General features: G+C 45.1%; 1 protein-coding gene across 1 annotated transcript; it reads right to left on the reverse strand.

Moving 5' to 3' along the window:
- Positions 1–6244: 6244 nt before the first annotated feature.
- On the reverse strand, positions 6245–12780 carry LOC115397646 (solute carrier family 2, facilitated glucose transporter member 8-like). The gene is made up of 10 exons (XM_030104070.1): positions 12615–12780; positions 11509–11671; positions 11174–11380; positions 10964–11063; positions 8919–9130; positions 8666–8815; positions 7838–7946; positions 7610–7744; positions 7267–7412; positions 6245–6720 (listed from the first exon to the last, which is right to left on the reverse strand). The coding sequence occupies exons 1-10, from the start codon at positions 12701–12703 to the stop codon at positions 6574–6576; spliced, it is 1458 nt and encodes a 485-aa protein (XP_029959930.1). The 5' UTR covers positions 12704–12780; the 3' UTR covers positions 6245–6573.
- Between the last annotated feature and the right edge of the window lie 5527 nt (positions 12781–18307).

The following is an 18307-nucleotide window of genomic DNA, read 5'->3' on the forward strand; positions in this document are numbered from 1 at the left end:
AGATTGTAACTCATCTATCGTTAGCCTTCAGTACAGTCACTCAGACAGTAGGAAGGACATTTTATATGAGATTCGACAAGGATTGTTCAGGATTCAAATGATAGGGCTGAGTGTCGTGTTTATATGGGTACCAGCACATGTGGAGCTGCAGGGAAATGGGGAGGCGGATCGCATTGCTAAGAGAGCAGTCAATAATTTGGATGTAGATATTCGAGTATGTGTGAGCAAATCAGAAGCAAAGAGGATAATAAAACAGAACATGAAGCTAAAGTGGCAGAAAGACTGGGATCAGGGCACAACGGGATGGTAGTTTTATACAATAAAGGAACGAATTGGAGGGATGCTCGAGGAAACAGGCAATAAAAAGCAAGACGTAGTTATGACAAGATTAAGGATTGGGCACACTGGACTGAATGAATCGCTATTCAGAATTGGAGAACACTTGATGGGTAACTGTGAGTTTTGTAAACAGAGGGAGTCAATAGAACAAGTGATTTACGTATGTCAATATACAGCGGAATAATTTAGTACAAAGACAGTGGACTGAAACAAAAACTGGACCTGGTTAGTCTTTTCCAAGAGTGGTGCCGGTCGGAAAGCTTTATAGACATTTTTGTTGGAGACTGAACTGTGCAATCGCATTTCGTTATTATTATGACTAAATACTAATAGTAATAATAGTTTATTATTATTATTATTATTATTATTATTATTATTATTATTATTATTATTATTATTATTATTATTATTATTATTATTATTTTGTTTGCATTATTTTATTTCATTTTATTTTTGTACTAGAATTTTAGTTCAAGCGACATTCTTGTCTAATCGCACCAGCTGGTGGCGGTAATGCACCAATCCGCCATTAAGCCTACAGAAGAAGAAGAATCAAGGCAATTTACCCAGAATGCAATTCGCAAGCAATGGCGGAGGAAGAAAAACACAACTGTGAGTAGTAAATCTGAAATATTAGCGTCCCTGTTTAACTAAATGCAGGTTAGAAGGTGTTTTCGGTGAGGACATTTCAAGATCGAGCTGAACGGAACATTTAATCCGATGTTTTTCGGGGACTGGGAGCCGAGAAGCGCCGCTGTGTGGAACCGGTTTCTCTGTGTTGAATTTTATGCAGTTTCTGAGTAAACGGTGCTGGGCGGAGGGAGGAGCTGGTGTTTTAGCCTGACTCCGGTGATCAGGATGGGAGGTGGGGCAGCTCTCAGACTGACACCGTGCTCTGTGTGGATGAAGGGACTCCCGAGGAAACGGAGGCAGTGATCCGGTGGAGATCCGGAGAAGACGTCCTCTTCTCGGGGAGGAGAAACTCCTCCACATGTGGATGGGAGTGAGTATTGATCCTCCATCACTGCATGCACCAGCGAGCTCTCGTCCAACCCGGACTCATCTCCTGAACTGAGACTCATCTCTTCAGCCCTGATCTGTAGTGGATCCAGAGTGGGGGCAAGGGGGCGGTGGCCCCAGGGCCCACAAGGCCATAGGGCCACGTTTCATGTGATGTGTTCACATTTACTCATAAATGAATTCTTATAATAAAATGTGCAGTGTGTGCGAGAAGGTATACGCATATGAGTGTGGGCTCCAATTTGCCAATTCTTAATTTACGACTGTCCATGAATGCATCAGAGCTGTAAGCCAGCGCTGATTGGCTGTGCGGCATGAACGAGGTTTTTCTTTGCACTTGATCTGAACTCTCTGGAGGGAAGTTCAACAGTATGCTAAACACTAAGCTAGCCGGTAGCGGTAAAACCCAAAACCTAAAATCTGAGCCATTGGTGAGTCAGTGAAACCTTCAAAAATATTATCTTTATCAGAATGCTGTGGTCTTAAACACCTGCCTATTTGAATGTGCCTTGTGTTGATCTCAGCAATAAGAGACCCTCGAGTCTATTTTTTTTCTAATATACGTGAATTCCAAAAGATATAGATAGCTGTGTCTATATCTATCTGAATAGATTGTGTAATTTTAGACCCGCTGTGTTCATTTTATATTTAAGCTGCATCAAAGATGGTACAGATTTAGCCCATGACTTTTTGTCTGAGCTTTCAGCACCATGGACAGCGGACGCTCGGAGACTGACGCCTGTCAGGCTGCATTTGTAAGTGTGCGCGCGTGCGTGCGTGCGCGCGCATATGTGTATTTGTTCTTCAGAACAAGTTTGTGAACTGGTTTGTGACTTTATTCTGCTTTCTGAGGCATATAGGTTTGCTTGGCTCAATAAAAGTGAGCATTAGTGTGTTGTTTGATGGTAGCATGAGGGATTGTTTGAATGGTAAAATTACTATCATAAGGGCCCGAGAATGCTCCGCCCCCTCTGTACTGAGACCCACACTCCGCCTCAGGTCCTGATCCTCCCACTGATGCTGGGTCTTTTATTGTCTTTGCTGTTTTTAAAATGCTTCTTTTTGCTTTTCTGTCCTCCCCAGAGACTTTGTGGTCGCCTCAGGGTTGGACATCTCGGCACAACAGGCTAAAAAGAAATGGGATAATCTGAAGGCCATATACGAAGTTCGTGACCTGTTTCTTAGAATTCCACCACAGATGCTTCTTCTGATTGGTTTTAAATAAACTTTTTTAAATTGTGTTTCCAGAAACTCAGGGACACCTGGCCATGGTACAGCATGATGGATGCTGCCGTCCGGGGGCGGCCCTCCACCAGCCCGCCCCCGCCGCCGGCTGCTGCGGGCGGTGCAGCCGGCTCTGCAGCCTCCGCCCCTGATGGAGCCTCAGCCAGCCAGCCGCAGAGGAGGAGGAGGAGAGGGGGAATGGATCTAGCAGTGGCTGCCATCCTGGTCGGCTTTCGGTACCTTGAAGCCGAGGAGGAGGCGGCCCGGCTGCGGAGGCAGATCCGGGAGAGAAGAGCCCGGATGCGGAGGAGGAAATGGAGGAGCCGCGTCCTGTTAGCTTTCCTCTCTGGTCCGGTAGGTGGGATTTCTAGGATGATCGAGTTTGTACCATTTCTGTCACATCCGTGTTGTGTATAATCCTCCCAGCCTAACTTGTCCTCCGATACAGACTAATAAAAGATGGTGATCAAATATTCCCTAATAATATAATTATTTTACTGTTTGATTGGATCCCTGGTGTATGTCAAATGAATTTAGCAGCGTTCCACATACAGCCTGACTTCTGTCATCCACACAAGACAAGCAGGAAGAGGTGCCAACAAAGAAAATTCAAGGAAACTTTATTAAATAAAGTTAAACAGTAAAAGCAGAAATAAGTTAGAAACATATGAACTTAAAAAAACTTGTTTAAAAAACTTAATAATTCTAAAGTCTTTTCTTTTATTTAAAAGGAAAAGAGGCCCCTGCAGCGGTATGCTTAGGCCAATAACGAGCTGCCTGTCCTGGCTGCCAGTACGCATGTCCATACTGCAGAGAGACCCGGACGACAAACGGGGGACGCCGAGCTGCAGACGGCACCGCACACTTCTGTTTTGTTTTTTTTTATTTTTGGGATCCTACACAGCAAGTGCCACATTACAGTCCCTCCATATGTAAAGTGAAATTTGTGAAACCTTGCAAAGTTTTATATTCAGAGTTTTATTTTTTGCTAAAATAAATCTTTTTTTTTTATAGCATTTTTGTGAAAGATTGTATTTTTAAATGAGTTTCAGCTGCTGTGAAAGAGAATGCTTTCAAATCAATGAGACTGCTCCTATTTCAGTGTCTTTGATTTAATCTGCACTCGTTTTTAAATTAATTTGTTCTTTTTAAATTTGATGTTGTGATGTTTATACCTTTAAATAAAGTATGTGAAATATGTTTTTGACATTTTGTCCTATATTTATTGATAACTGCCCAAAGTTCACATTTCTGTTTCATTTATGTCATGTCCTTTTTAAAAATGAGATTGGGAAAAGTGTGTGTGAGACTGAGGCAGGGAGACAGGGCATGAATAGACAGGTGAGATCAGACCTCGTGGGAATAAATCCACGCACACACTGGGAGAACGTGCAAACTGCTGACGGGAAAGGCCCTGTTGCTATCTGAGCCATAGTGTCCTGGCTGTGAGGCCAGAGCGTGAACCTGCACGGACAGACTAGCACTGGATTTTCGTGTTTTTAATCAACTCTTGTTGGGCAGAACTCAAATACTCTGGCGAAACACGCTTGATACATGAGAGGCGCCATCAGCAGGACAGACCGCCTGTCAGGTCTCTGAACCCTGCAGGAACCACATAGTGCACCACGGTGCTGCTGCAGCATGGAGGTGGCATCATCAGAGCACGACTGCTGCAGCCCAGTGCCTCCTCCAGACCTGGATCCACAGAAAGCCTCTGGGATGAGCGGGGAGGCCCGGAGAGGCTCCGCCGTGGCTTGGTTTGGACGCTGACGGCTGTCATGGCTTTCCCCAGTTAGCTCCAGTCACTGAGGGAGGGCGGAGGTCAGAGGTCAACTGTGATGAGTTTAATTTAAAAAAAAAAGAAAAAAAAGACACTTGAAGTATAAATCAAGTACCCTAAGTAGTAGTTTTATTCATTTTTTTCCCTTATTCATAGGTTAACTGGCGTTCATGGAAAAATCAGTGAACCTGTAAACATCTGGACCAGCTGTCTCTGTCAAAGAGAGCAAGTCTGGGATTTATATACAACTGTCACTGCTTTATCCACAATGCAACATACGTACAAACACATTATATAAAAACAGTGCAAATATTCTCAATTTCAGAATTATTTTTTACTGTATTTATCAGAATGATCTTTATGAGGAAGATAAAGTTTATTAAGGTTTAATATTTTAATCTTAATAAATCCTTTTGAAAATTACAACGAAGACACAAATAAAACATGACAGAGCTGCTGAGGAAGAAATAAAAGTATTTTAAAAACATGTCCTTCTCACCCACAATGCTTAAAAATCATCAAGAAATAAAGATAAGTTAAAAAAAAGAAACTATATTATTATTTCATTGAGGAATTCGGGAGCTGTTCAGATGACATGAAAACCACCTGGAAGTCAGATTCTCCTCCAGCCTTCTTCACAGTGTGGAAATCCTCCAATGATCCGGTTCTCAAAGCTCACACCCAGGATTTGTTTGGCAGCAGCGGTTATGACCGAACACACAGAGCAGCTGGCGTCCAGCGAGTGTCTGAGAGGTTTCCAGGGCGTCTCGGCCTTTAAACCCCCGATATCTGAGAAATTAGTGCCATTACTGACGCGTGATCTCCTCAGGCAGCAGCTTCATTTCCACCCTTCCTGAGGGTTTGAGGTCTACTGGAAGCTGAGGACCCTGATTGATTATAACAACTGTTGTCAGAAATCTAGAAAAACGGTTGAAAACTTTGTACACAAATCGCTTCTTCTTTTTTTTTCTCTACCCATTTGAATTCAATTCTCTGCAAGCAGCAGGGTGGCTCTTGAAACCAAAAGCCATTTAGAGCTGAGTGAATACGTTTAGCAAGATGATGAACAAAAGGTTCACTGATATGAGTGACAGAGGTCAGGAAGTGTTCCTGGTTTTGGTTCACTCCATTCACTGTTTCAAGAAACCAAACAGATTCACTCTAACCGTGTCAATGTGCAACCGAACAAGGATAAAAAAAACAAAACAGACCTAAAGACCAGGAAAATCAGGTCTTAAATGAAAGGCACAGTGTTTTTTTGACACTGTTAACAGTTTCCCGTGTGTCAAACCTGCTGAATGAACACACTTCATGAACTTAAAGCGATACTTCAACATTCTGGCAAATTGGCCCATTTAGCGCAATTCCTTAGTCATTAGAACAGCATGCTTACTTTTTTTGTGAGGGCGAGCTGTTGTTTATTCAGAGGTGAGTCGGGGAAGGTTTTCGGGACGGACACAATGGAGGTGAACGGTGTTTTTGTTCCCCCTCGTCAAACTCATCAAATACACAATCCAACAACCCCCAAACACTTTGGTGGACACGTTATAATCCGCACATTCACTACGCTGTGAAATATTAATGCAAAATTGCCAGACTGAGTTGTTTATGTGAAGATTGCTAAGACAGAACTACTTACTAAATATGGCGTCTGGGCGTAGTGATTTCAAAAGAAAAAGTAGTTCCCAGTATTTGCTTCAGTGTCGTAACGCTACAATACTATTTGTTGGTGTTCCACAGCGTAGTGAATGTGCAGATTATAACGTGTCCACCAAAGTGTTTGGGGGTTGTTGGATTGTGTATTTGATGAGTTTGACGAGGGGGAACAAAAATACCATCCACTTCCATTGTGTCTGTCCCGAAAACCTTTCCCAACTCGCCTCTGAATAAACAACAGCTCGCCCTCACAAAAAAAAGTAAGTATGCTGTTTGAAATGACTAATGAATTGCGCTAAATGGGCCAATTTGCCAAAATGTTGAAGTATCGCTTTAAGCACTTCAGAAGTAACAGTTTAGAACTGTCACAAAGCTGCAGTTTGCTGTGAATGCCCTGTAATGTAGACTCGATGTAGTGTGAGAGGTGCCAGTTTCCTCTGGAGTCCTTCCTTCAGACGACTCTGCGGAATTTGACCTAAAATAAATACCCCTGAATTAAATGAAAGAAAGAGTTACGGAGCTGTGTCAATAATAAAGAGTGGTGCGCGGTGTCTTCATGGGCTGGCCGTCCCTCTGAACGAGGATTCGATCTGCTCCAGGGTCTTTCCCTTGGTTTCTGGGACGAAGGCCATGGTGAAGACCACGTTTGCGATGCAGCAGCAGGCAAACAGCCAGAAGGTTCCGGCGCTGGTCAAAACATTCTGTAAAGACATCGGGCCAGCATGTCTGAGTCGTGGCGTGACAGTCTCAGAGAAGACAGACGAGCAATCAGAAGGAATAAGCGTGACTCAACTACAAAACTACTGATATGATGTGAACAGAGTCACAATAAAAACCATCGAACCTCTAACAAAGTCCATTTATTGACCACAATAGTTTTAAATGACCTTTCTAAGAGAGCTCAGAGTGTTAAAAATGAAACTATTGTCTCTGCTGTATTAAGAGTCACATCAGGAGTTCCCCAAGGTGCTATACTGGCTCCACTTCTGTTTACCACTGATGTGAACCTTTAACTTTCAGACCTCATGTTGAGACCCGGGTGAAGCAGCTCAAGCTGGAGACAGGTGCTACAGGGAACCCCAGGAGAGGCCTTTAGTGTATGACGCTGAGGCCTTCCTTTGAGAAATGACTGCTGTTCATTTCATGATGAATGGTCTTCTAATGTTTGTTAAATGGAAGTCGGTCGAAGCTCCTTTAATAAAAGAGATCCAGTAATCTCAATAGGACTCGTGGTGCTGAAGTCTTACCATCAGATCTTGGAAGGTTTTGGTGACGACGAAGGCCATGCTCCAGTTAGTGAGGACACACACGGCGCTGGCGAAGCCCCGCACCTTCACCGGGAAGATCTCCGACATGACGAGCCACGGGATCGGACCCCATCCGAGGGCAAAACCTGAACGGGACACGACAGCGGCAGTCAGCATGCAGGCGACGGATGGACACACACACACACACACGCACACACACAGCGGCTGAGCTGTGGGTGTTGGCTGATCTCCTCTGATGGGCGGAGCCTGGAACCCGCTCTCGCTGCTCTGCCTCTCTCTCTCTCATCACGATGACGAGCAACCATGAGCCCCGGGAGCTCACCCGTGATGAAGACGGCCATGCTGAGCAGGGCGAGCCAGGCCAGGTCGGCATGGGAGCCTCCGCCCGCTGCACTCTGCGCCTCCACCAGGTAGAAATAAACCCCGAACGCCGCGGTGCTGACTGCCATGGCGACGCCTTGAGGAGCAGGTTCAGACAGAAGAACATCACCTTGGATCACAAACACTTTCTGAAGCTGAATCAATTCACCACCGAGAAGCTGCTCGATACCAGATATGATGAGGAGGACCTTCCTGCCAGCCTTGTCCATGATCAGCGCCGCCACGGCAGTGAAAACCACCTGAATCAGACCCACGATGACCGAAGCCAGGTCGCTCTCCTGAAAAAACAACCACACGTGTCCTGACAGCTCACAAGACGGTTTTCACCCCAGATAAAGTCGAGGCCAAATACTGGTTATTGGTTTCAACAATGACATTCACTTCTGAACCATTTGTGGCTCAAAGCTTGCATCAATGTGAAATAATTATTAATTATTAATGAATTAATCTATATCTCTGAGTCCCAGCATCTGAATATGGACTGAGCTTGAGAAGTATTGATATTCTTCTTTTAACTGAAGAACAAATCTAGACGTTCACCTCAGAGGACTTCAAACTGAAAAAATATAAAAGATTTAAAACAGGGGTGTTCAACACATTTCAGTTCAGGGGCCACAAATGTGTGGACTGAATGGGTGAAATAAAGGCCATAATGGTCTTTAAGTTCAGGTTTTCCTTTGTTGTGGGGCAACAGTTATGAATGGAAATGACTACAATGTCAGAATAAAGTCTATTTTAATGAAACTGTCTGGTGCAAAGTAGACTGAAAAGTCCATAAACCCCTAAAGCAGTTGCATTATGGGTGTTTTTACTGACTCCCCCTGACAGCATGGCTCTGAGGCTAATGCTAGTTTAACTATCAGTTATTTTCTTGTTGGTCTGGCGGGATGCGTTGGAGCTTCATACAGGCCGATTTCGGCCCACAGGCCTTATGTTTGAGCCCCCCTGTTTTAAAGTGCCCGTCCTGTAGCTCCTGTGAATAAAGAGGAGGTGGTACCTTAAAATGTGCCTGTTCAAAGATATTTTCGGCGTAGAACATGATGGCATTGATCCCGGTCATCTGCTGGAAAACCATCAGCATGACGCCGATCAGCAGGGGCTTGAAGACGCCAGGATCCCTCAGGTCCCGCACGTGGAAACTGGAGCTCTGGGCAAACAGGACACCTCTGAGCTGGGGGGGGTCCTCAGGTATGTGTGTGTGTGTGTGTGTGTGTGTGTGAGTGTGTGTGTGTGTGAAGCCTCAGGTTCACCTGCTCACTACAGGCCTCCTCGATGCGGTTCCACTCCCACTGGATGGGGGCGTCGCTCCCTCGCAGGAAGCGCAGCGCCTCCTCGGCCTCGCGCTTCTTGCCCTGCGACAGCAGGAAGCGTGGCGTTTCGGGCATGAAGCACATGCAGACCAGGAGCAGCGTCGGAGGGACGGAGCCGCAGATGGCCAGCCAGCGCCAGTCCACGAACAGACCTGAGGAACGAGGCCGCCGGTCGCCAGAGGAGAGCAGAGAGAGAGGTTTAGGGATACAGCCGGTTTCACTGAAAAGCCTGTTTCAACGCTCAGTATGTATTCTTCCCTCTTTCTTTTCCAGAAAACGCTGCACGAGCAACTTGAACCATTTTAGTTGAACCATTTTTGAGTAGCTCTACACATCTTTCCTCTTTTCGCTGTTTTTGGACTAAATTAAACCAGTTTTGAAAGTCAGTGTGTTTCGCAAATAAAACCAAAACGAACACGTTTAGAAGTTGTGATTGTGCAGTGAGGACTTCCAGCTTCCAGTAACAACCGGCTGGAGAAACAACGTAAACATGTTGCACACCGACTGTTGACTGCGTGGATACGAGGCGCTGCTGAGGTAAAGTTCGGGTCCCGTTTACGCCACAGCGTTTTCGTCTACACGTCAACGGCATGAACGCTGAAAGTGTGTCTCATAAACACACGGAGAGGAAAGCTGACTGGAAGCCGCTGGCGTGTGGCCAGGCCCTTCTTCAAACCTGCTGATTGGACAAGAGTGACGCTGAAGTGACTGACCACAGGAAGCGAATGGCAGTTCGGCGCCACACACCAGAAGAGCCACAACACACTGAGACAGCCGGCGTTCACAAGAAAACAGGAACTGCAGGAGGCTAGCGAGGGCAGCAACAACATGGGTCTGACAGGCAGGGAGTCACCTGACGGTTGCAACACCCAGATTGAATTTCATGAATGAGCAGCGGTGTCTCTGCTGCTGGGGCTGCTGGGTATGAATGAATGAATGAATTTATTTATTTTTCGAACATGTATAAAGTGAAAGAAAAAAAGATAAAAAGGAAAGTTAATGCAAATCAAAGAAAAAAGAAAAAAACAAACAAAAAAACAAAACAAAAAAACAAAAAAAAAAACAAACAAAAAACAATATAACAGCATAGTTCGAAAAAAGGAGTAGGAAGAAGTAAAAACTTTTTAGAGATTCCTACCCCTTTTTAACTATTAACAAGTTTTAAAATCATACATCATAGGACATCACATAATATATGTATACATATACCGTGCAGATATCCCTATAAATACATAATTTATACCCACACATACCATATAGTTATCCCCATAAATATATACTATATAACAGAATAATTATAATATAACTACAGTATAACAGCAATATATCAATTTCCACTATATGTATAATACTCAACACCATTTGTTATCATCGTCCAGAGTTCCAGACTTCCTCCTCCATATACTTATTAAGAAATATTTTTTTGTACTTTTTTTAAACAGATTTATGTTGCTACTTTGTTTTATTTCTGTCTCCAGACTGTTCCACAGAGCCACTCCACAGCTTGACATGCACATACTTTTCAATGTAGTTCGAACTTTTGGTTTTTTATAATTCAGGTCTCCTCTTAGATTATAACCACCGTCCCTTTCCGCAAACGTCCCCTGTATATTTTTTGGCAGTAAATTATTTCTTGCTTTGAACATTATTTGTGCTGTTTTGAATTTGACTAGATCCATGAATTTCAACAAGTGTGATTTTATGAATAGTGGGTTTGTGTGGTCTCTGTATCCTGCATTGTTTATTATCCTAATTGCTCTTTTCTGTATCGTGCATATCGGCTGTAGAGTGGTTCTGTTGCTGTTTCCCCAGACCTCAACACAATAAGACAGATATGGCAAAAAAAGTGCGCAATATAAGGTGTGCAGTGACTTAATGGGTAACGGCCGCTCGGACTAAAACGGAACCAGAAGCAACGGCTGCTTCACTAAAAGGTTAATGATTGTCAGGCAGGAGGCTGTAAACACCAGATCGAGGTCACGTACCTGCAAGGTAAGCTCCCATGATGCCGATCACCACCATGAGCTGCACACAGGAGCCTAACGTCCCACGAACCTTCTCATGAGCCATCTCAGAGATGTAGACCTGAGAGAGACACAGAGACGGGGAATGGGTCTCCTGCCGCCGGCAGCTCCATAATGTCCAACACCAGAAGCTTTGGGGTCAGAACAGGAAGTGTAACATGAGGGACTTACGGGGACCACCAGCGACGTGACCCCGCTGGCCAGGCCCGTCAGCACTCGGCCCGCCAGGAGCATCGTGACGTTCTGAGCCGCGACGATGACGGTGAAGCCGAAGACGAAGGGCAGCGAGCAGAGCATGAGCGTCAGCTTCCTCCCGAGTCTGTCCACCATCCAGCCGCCCAGCAGGCCGCCCACCGCCGCTCCCACCGTCACGATGGACTGCCGGCACAGGAAGGACACGGCGCCACGTCAGCAGCGGTGGGGGCGGACAATGACTAATATTACAATTCATCCAAACATCCAACAACATGCTTTTGATCAGCAAACATAAAAAGCCGTCAACCAACCCCGAACCAGGAGGCCTGCACGGCGTCGAGCCTCAGCCGGGTCTCGCTGGTCCTGCTGAGGTCGGGGATGACAGGAGAGCTGTAGCCCAGCACGAAGCCGAAGCTCAGCGGACCCAGCACCGACGCAAACGTGGCCAGGTACAGCTTGCTGTTCTTCACTTTGCTGTGGAAACAGTCGGGAACAGAGACGGAGGTCAGGGTGGCGGTACGTCTGGGGGCGCCAGACAGAGTTCCTCCCTGGACTAACTCCCCCTCAGCTGGTCTCTGTCACAACCCCCCCGAATCCAGTGTGTCCAGGCTCCTGTGTGACTGCTGTTACAAAAGAGTCCGACAGCCACTGAACAGGTTCAGAAACCTGTTTGGTTTTATCATTCCACTGAATGGAACCAACTTGTTGCTCGTCTTAAGCGTCGACTCTGCAGGGCAAAGTTGTCAAACACGTCTTTCAATTCAACTTGATCCCAATGGGGCACATCATAGCATCATATCCTAAAAATACAGACGGAAATAGTTACAGGGGAAAACGCGTGACGACTTCTGGAGTCTTCAGCACAAGACCTGAAAGGTCTGCAGGGAAAACATGCAAACTCCACTCTGAAAGGTCAACAGCCAGAAGCATTGAGATAGGAGTGTGAAAATCTGTTTTTCTTTCAGGAGCATGACTGCACTGATCAATGCAAGTGACATTCAATAGGGAAACAACATCCACGTGATAACGAATGACGGAACCTCAATTCTACTGAGGAGACACTTTTTATTCCGATAGAAAAAAAGAAAAAGAAAAAACAGGACTGAGTGTTTTAATAGATAACATGCTAGGAAGTCATTTAGTTCTCACTTGAGGAGTCCTTCACATGACAGCCTGCTGCTTTCAGCGCATTTCAATGGTTTGATTCTGTTGTGGACTCAATAAACTCAGAAGAATTTCATTACGAACAACTGAGAAAACAGTGATGCAAAACAAAGAGAGCGGACACACGGAGTGTGTTACAGAGAGTAGACCGGCTCGGATCGGGGTCTGTGTTACTGCAGCTCCCCCAGTCCGGACCGGGGTCTCTGTTACTGCAGCCCCCCCAGTCCGGACCGGGGTCTCTGCTCAGACTGACCTCAGATAAGCGTCCTGCTCGGACTGCGGTCCTGAAGGTTCCGCTCCCTCCGCGTCCAGCAGCCTGCTCGTCTCACTCTGGATGTCCATCTTGAGAGCGGCGGTCTCCCTCCGAGTTGATTTACTTTAAACACGGGTCACAAACAGGAACCAACAAAGGCACAGGTTGCAAACGGGAAACGAGAATCAGCTGAGAGAGCGGATCCGGTTCCGGGACACAACCTGCGCACTCTCGCGTTCGCTCCAGCCCGCACGGCTCTCGTTTCCTCTACGTGTAGGTGTTTCGGATCGACTGGTTTCCCAGCTAACTGGTGACCAACTTCCGGTGGCGTCTGTCGCTGATTCTTGCTACATAAATGTAACATTTATCATAAATGTATTCACGCGAATGTTTGATTGTACTATCGGCATATTATTTTTGGTTCCTTTGTAAATAGTTATAGAAATGACAATGAACAAATCCCAGAATAAAAAAAAAGTCATAATGGAAAAATGAAGCAGGTGATGATCAAGCTAAAGAAATTAACAAAAACAAAGGAAGTACATTTTTAAACAAATAAAGATCCATCTGCTGAATTTGTGAGATGTGGACTTAATATTACAACAGTAGTTCTTTCTGTGACAAAAACAACTGAACTGTCACTGTAAATTCAGTAACGCTTTCAAATGTGTGTGTGTGTGTGTGTGTGTGTGTGTGTGTGTGTGTGTGTGTGTGTGTGTGTGTGTGTGTGTGTGTGTGTGTGTGTGTGTGTGTGTGTGTGTGTGTGTGTGTGTGTGGCCACCTGCCTGCCATTCCACTCTGATGAAAACTGCACCAACACCTTTTTCAGATGTCACATTCGTGGGAAAATAACAGTGTTGAAGTGGGAGAGAAGAAAAGTACCAAGCACCACTTCTAACCTCCACCCTGCTCCCAGTCCTGGTCCAAATTTGGCACTGGCCTCTACGAAAAGACTTTTCCCATCGGGACGTCAGGGCTGAGAACGTCAGGATTTTCCCACAGGAAAATAAAAACATCAAGTGTGACATAACTTCAGTTTGAGTCAAGCCATCAAAGGTAGGAGAGAGAGAACTTCATGGAGTTTAAGTCTGATGTCCAGCAAAGCATCGGCATCATTGATGAAAAGAAAAGAGAATAGATGTGTTACTGATATTTGCTACGGCTGTGGTGAACTTGAGCAGCAGCAGCGCCTCCTGCATTAAAAGGTGTTTTCATAAAGTTCCACCTCGGGACCCATTTTCAGAAAGCTGTGTTTTCAGCTCCTCTGACTGCCGCTGTGCACGCAGAAACCCAAAACTCAGCCAAAGTTTTGTGTTTTCACGTGAAATCGTTGCCGTGGAAACAGGCCCTCAGTGTGACTTGTCTGCTGATTTTGACTTTTGATCAACGTGCAGAAGACAAACGCAGCTGAGAGGCTGAACGGTTCCTCTGTGGCCAGAAGAGCCTTCTGCATCGTCAGCGTTTATTTAAATATCTTTTCTTTTTCTTTATTCGAGTGGATTTATGTCTCCTCTTGCCTGTTGCTCTCTGTCTCTGTGCTCCTACCCACCAACCCCAACCAGAACACCAGGGGGTCTCCTCGGAATCTGGTTCTAAGTCTGGTTCCAGAGTAAACCCTGTCTCTCTCATCAGCAGGTCACCTCAGCTGAGCATCTGCCTCAATCTCTGTCAATCCTCCAACTGTCTTCCAAATTCCCCCCCCCCCCCCCAGATGTTTGGACATGTGGTCAAAAGCGGCTCCGTCCCGGATCGACTCCGTCCTCCGTCCCTCCGGAGAAAGTCCTTCTGTAATCAGCTCACATGATGTTCTGAGTCTGCATAAGCAAACATTCCCGCCGTGCTCACATGACGCGCCGGCGCAATTGATTAGGCTCACATGAAAGTTATTGATCGGACAGAGTGAACATCCTGCATGTGAACTTGTCTTTATGAGGGAGGCGGTTTTATATGTTCTGCTGTACTCCAAACTCCATACGCTCACTGGCATGAAACACACACGGTCCGAGGTGTCTGGTACCTTCCGAATGGGTCTCAGTTTTTCACATTACTCAGATAATCTAGAAGCAAAAAGATCACCGGGCTGTGTGTGAATGATTGAAGAGATAGCCTGTATGTGAAACGCTCCTGAGATTTCCATTGGCTCTCTGTTCTCACACACCAGGCAGCAGACAGTCCTGTCAACAGCCCGCAGTGTTTCACTCAGACAGCTTCAGAGTCTCAGATTGATCACCTTCATTGATCCGTAAGAGCTGACAATCCACTCCAGTCAATGTTAACAGTCTGTTTAAATTCATTCAGTTCAGTGTTATTTATATTCAGCTCGATTACAGCTATATTGTGCTAAATAACAGACACTTTCTGCAGAACCAGACTCAGAGGAGATTTTCTGCTGTTGTGGTTGAAGGTTAGATGATGAACGGCTGTGGACTGTGGAGGATCCAGATCCTGGTTCAGCTGACCAGAGAAAACAAGCTGAAGCCGATGTGAAGGGGGCAGGAACTCCAGTCGTCCCGGGTTTCAGCTCGATGTCATCTTCATTTGGGGAACTGATTCTCGTTCACGCTCTTTGATATGGTTCAGTGGGGTTTCATGGTGATTATCATGGTTTGAATTAAAAAAAAAAACTACTTTCAGTCTTCATGCTGAAAACAGAAGAAATCCTTTGCTCCCTGACCCGGGATGTTTATGCAGCCCCTCAGGGCTAAAATAGCACGTCTAAAACCAGCGGTTTGAGCGTGGACCCTCTCTCTGAGTCTTTTTTGCTGCTGGCCTTCTTCCAGGAAGCCTCGCTGCCATCGGGAGAGTCTGATACCCAGCAGCCCCAGCTTCCTCCCCGACTGCATTTTACCTGCACATTAAGACCTGTCTGTGATAAAAAAGAAAAGCTAAAAAGATCCTATTAGGCTGATAAGCATTCAGAGTTCACTGTGCTTTTAGTTTCAAACCTGAAGGATTCGCCTGCTCCTTCACAGTCCTCTGCAGCGTGATTCCAGACTTCTCGTATCATGCTGGATTTAAAAAGGTGAATTAGTTGATTCAGCGTTTTCTCTGAGTGATTTGTGATAAAGCTGGAATGCACCGTGGACGCTGCAGCTCATTAAACCTTAGAAGGTTATTTCAAGCTCCATCGTGAAAATATCTCCTTCTGCGTAATTTTAGCGGAGATTCCAGTGAAAGGGGATGACAGGTAGTTTTGTGAGGGTCACATGTGTTTTCTCACATGGACTGGAGCAAACAAGAAGCTTTCTGTGTTTAAAGGAAAGAAAGAAAGACGAGAAAAAAAAAACACATCTGCGTTACACAACAGCAGCGTTATGAGACGAGGAGCACAGTGATCTGAATGTTCTCCCAAACATCCTCAAACAATAGCAGAGATCCAGACTTCAGCTGCAGCAACGCAGCAACGCTTCACAGGGAACGACGAGCACAGCACGCCGGGTGGTCAGGGCCAAGGGGAGGTGCCGGTCCTCCCTCACAGCCAAGGTCAAACGACATGTTCTGTGTCTGCACGAGGAAACTACCATCATTCATTTACCGTCTCAGTCCATCGAAACTCCGCTTCTCACTGCTGCTTGTCACGTTTGAAGGTTGCACTCATCTCAACATAAAGGCCCAAATGGCCCGCAGGGTTCAAGATGCAGAGCAGAGACAAGCCGTCGATGTCATTTAGCCCGATTAAAAGGCCAACGTGCGTCTGAGGTTCGGTTCACTCAGAGAATTATCACATCAAAACTCCGAGAGCTGAGATCTGCTGGTGGTTCAGTCCGGGACGACTCTCACCTGTGATCTTTGTAATTCTCCTCTAAACAAAACTAAACATCCAAAATGAAGACGATTATGTAGCAGGCTGTCAACTGAAGACAACAACAGCGTTAGGGTTAAATGTCTGCCGTGTATTTCCAGACAAAAACACACTGAACAAGCAAACACATAAATACCGGTAGTAGCCTTAAGAAAAATCAGTGCATCAGGCTGCAGCAGCAGGGTTTAGTCTGGATGGTGAGGATTGATCGATTCATAAAAGAATAAGTGTCTGCCAGAGTGAGCTGCAGTTTAATATGGTTTAAGATCTCTAATCCAGCATATATTTAAAGAAATCATGAACGCAGAGGGGTGTGACTGAATGTAACGTCCCTCTAACTCACAGCGTCACACAGCAAAATATGCCGGAACAAAACAGAGATATAGGAATGATTTAAAAAAAACAGCAACTGATGATGTTTCAATCACTGAAATAAAGAATTACTAAATATATCCTGACTAAATTGAAACATCACGTCCTGGGAAGCAATGTCCCATAATCCTCGTGTCCTGTGCTGCAAAGCTGCTCCGATCTGTCAGCTGCAAAATAACAGCGGTAAAGATCAGCTCTTCATTTCATTAAGGTGCGCATGAACAGAGAAGGAAGCCGGTGAAGAATGTGCTCCCTGGCAGAAGCTTTCCCTTTCATTATAAGACGTTGATCATATTTTACATGAGCTCAAATAAAACAGAAGATCTTTTGTTGACGATAAAATAAGGACATATTTAGGTTCTGAGGCATTATTTTTGTTTTTGCAGGGAGAAATATATTTTTGAGGAATGATCTTCATTGGCTTTTCTTTTCCCTGATGTTCTGAGGTATTATTTATGTTTACATTAAAGAAAATGTTTACTTCAACCACAATAAATCTCATAAATCTCTGTTTTATAAATCTACTTCATCATCTCTGAGCATCTTGGGGCATTGTTGCAGAGAGAGGCTGTCCTCTTTGTGGATTTTCAGAATGAGGTGGTCCTGCTTCGGGCCTTCGCCACGGCGGAGGTGAAACCACTTCTGCTCGGAGCGCCATTGTCGTGCACACAGACAGGAGAGGTTCTCATGTTGTGTTGCGCTGCCGCTGTATCTCTGGGTGTTTGGCCTGTTCTCCAGGTTCCTGCCTGACTTGTGTTTTCCCTGCTGGTTAATAAAGAAGTGTTTGTTTTCAAAGTGCTGCCTGGCCCTCCAGCCTCTAGCGCTCCTCTCATATAAAAAAACGTGGTATTTCCTTTATATGACCACTGGAACTTTTAATGCTGCATTTCACTTTTAAAGACACTGCTGTTTTTTTAACAGTGATTTTTACTTCACAAAAATGTCTCTTCTTCCTTTAAGCGTGACTGGGTTTTGTTCTGTGTGCACAGAATTCATTTCCCTTTTTTGTCTTGTTGATTTAATGACCAAGCGCTTATGGGTTTTTTTGGTGCCTTGAAAGTCTCATTTAAATGTCGGACTAAAGTTGAAGCTGGATCAACGGAGGGAAGATTACAGCACGTTAACTCACCACTACCTCCGCGGACACATCATTTTAAACAATGTCAAAGTATCAGAGAAACCACAACAACTAATAATAAATACTATTTATTGTCAATGTTACAGTTCAGCTAAAAAAAAAAACAACAAACTTCAGACAGTAAAGATCATTTCTAATTCAACATTTTCATCTGAAACTCAGTGCTGTGTAAACGTGACTGGAGTCTCCAGCTAACACACACACACACACACACACACACACACACACACACACACACACACACACACACGCACACACACACACTTCCAGCTCAGAGTCATCAGCAGGTTTCTCCACATCAGTAGTCTCTGGTCATTTTTTGCAGTACTGGATTGAACCCTGACAGACCTCAGAATGTTTTAACGTTTTCTTTGTTTTTTT

This window comes from Salarias fasciatus, chromosome 12 (assembly GCF_902148845.1).
Source record: "Salarias fasciatus chromosome 12, fSalaFa1.1, whole genome shotgun sequence".
NCBI classification, from domain to species: Eukaryota; Metazoa; Chordata; class Actinopteri; order Blenniiformes; family Blenniidae; genus Salarias; species Salarias fasciatus.

Coding starts and splice junctions, on each gene's coding strand:
- LOC115397646 (XM_030104070.1), bottom strand. CDS start 12,703: ATGGACATCCAGAGTGAGACGAGCAGGCTGCTGGACGCGGAGGGAGCG. Junction 9,131..10,963: donor CATGGGAGCTTACCTTGCAG/GTACGTGACCTC, acceptor CTCGTTCCTCAG/GTCTGTTCGTGGACTGGCGC. Junction 7,413..7,609: donor CATGGCCGTCTTCATCACGG/GTGAGCTCCCGG, acceptor TGTCCCGTTCAG/GTTTTGCCCTCGGATGGGGT.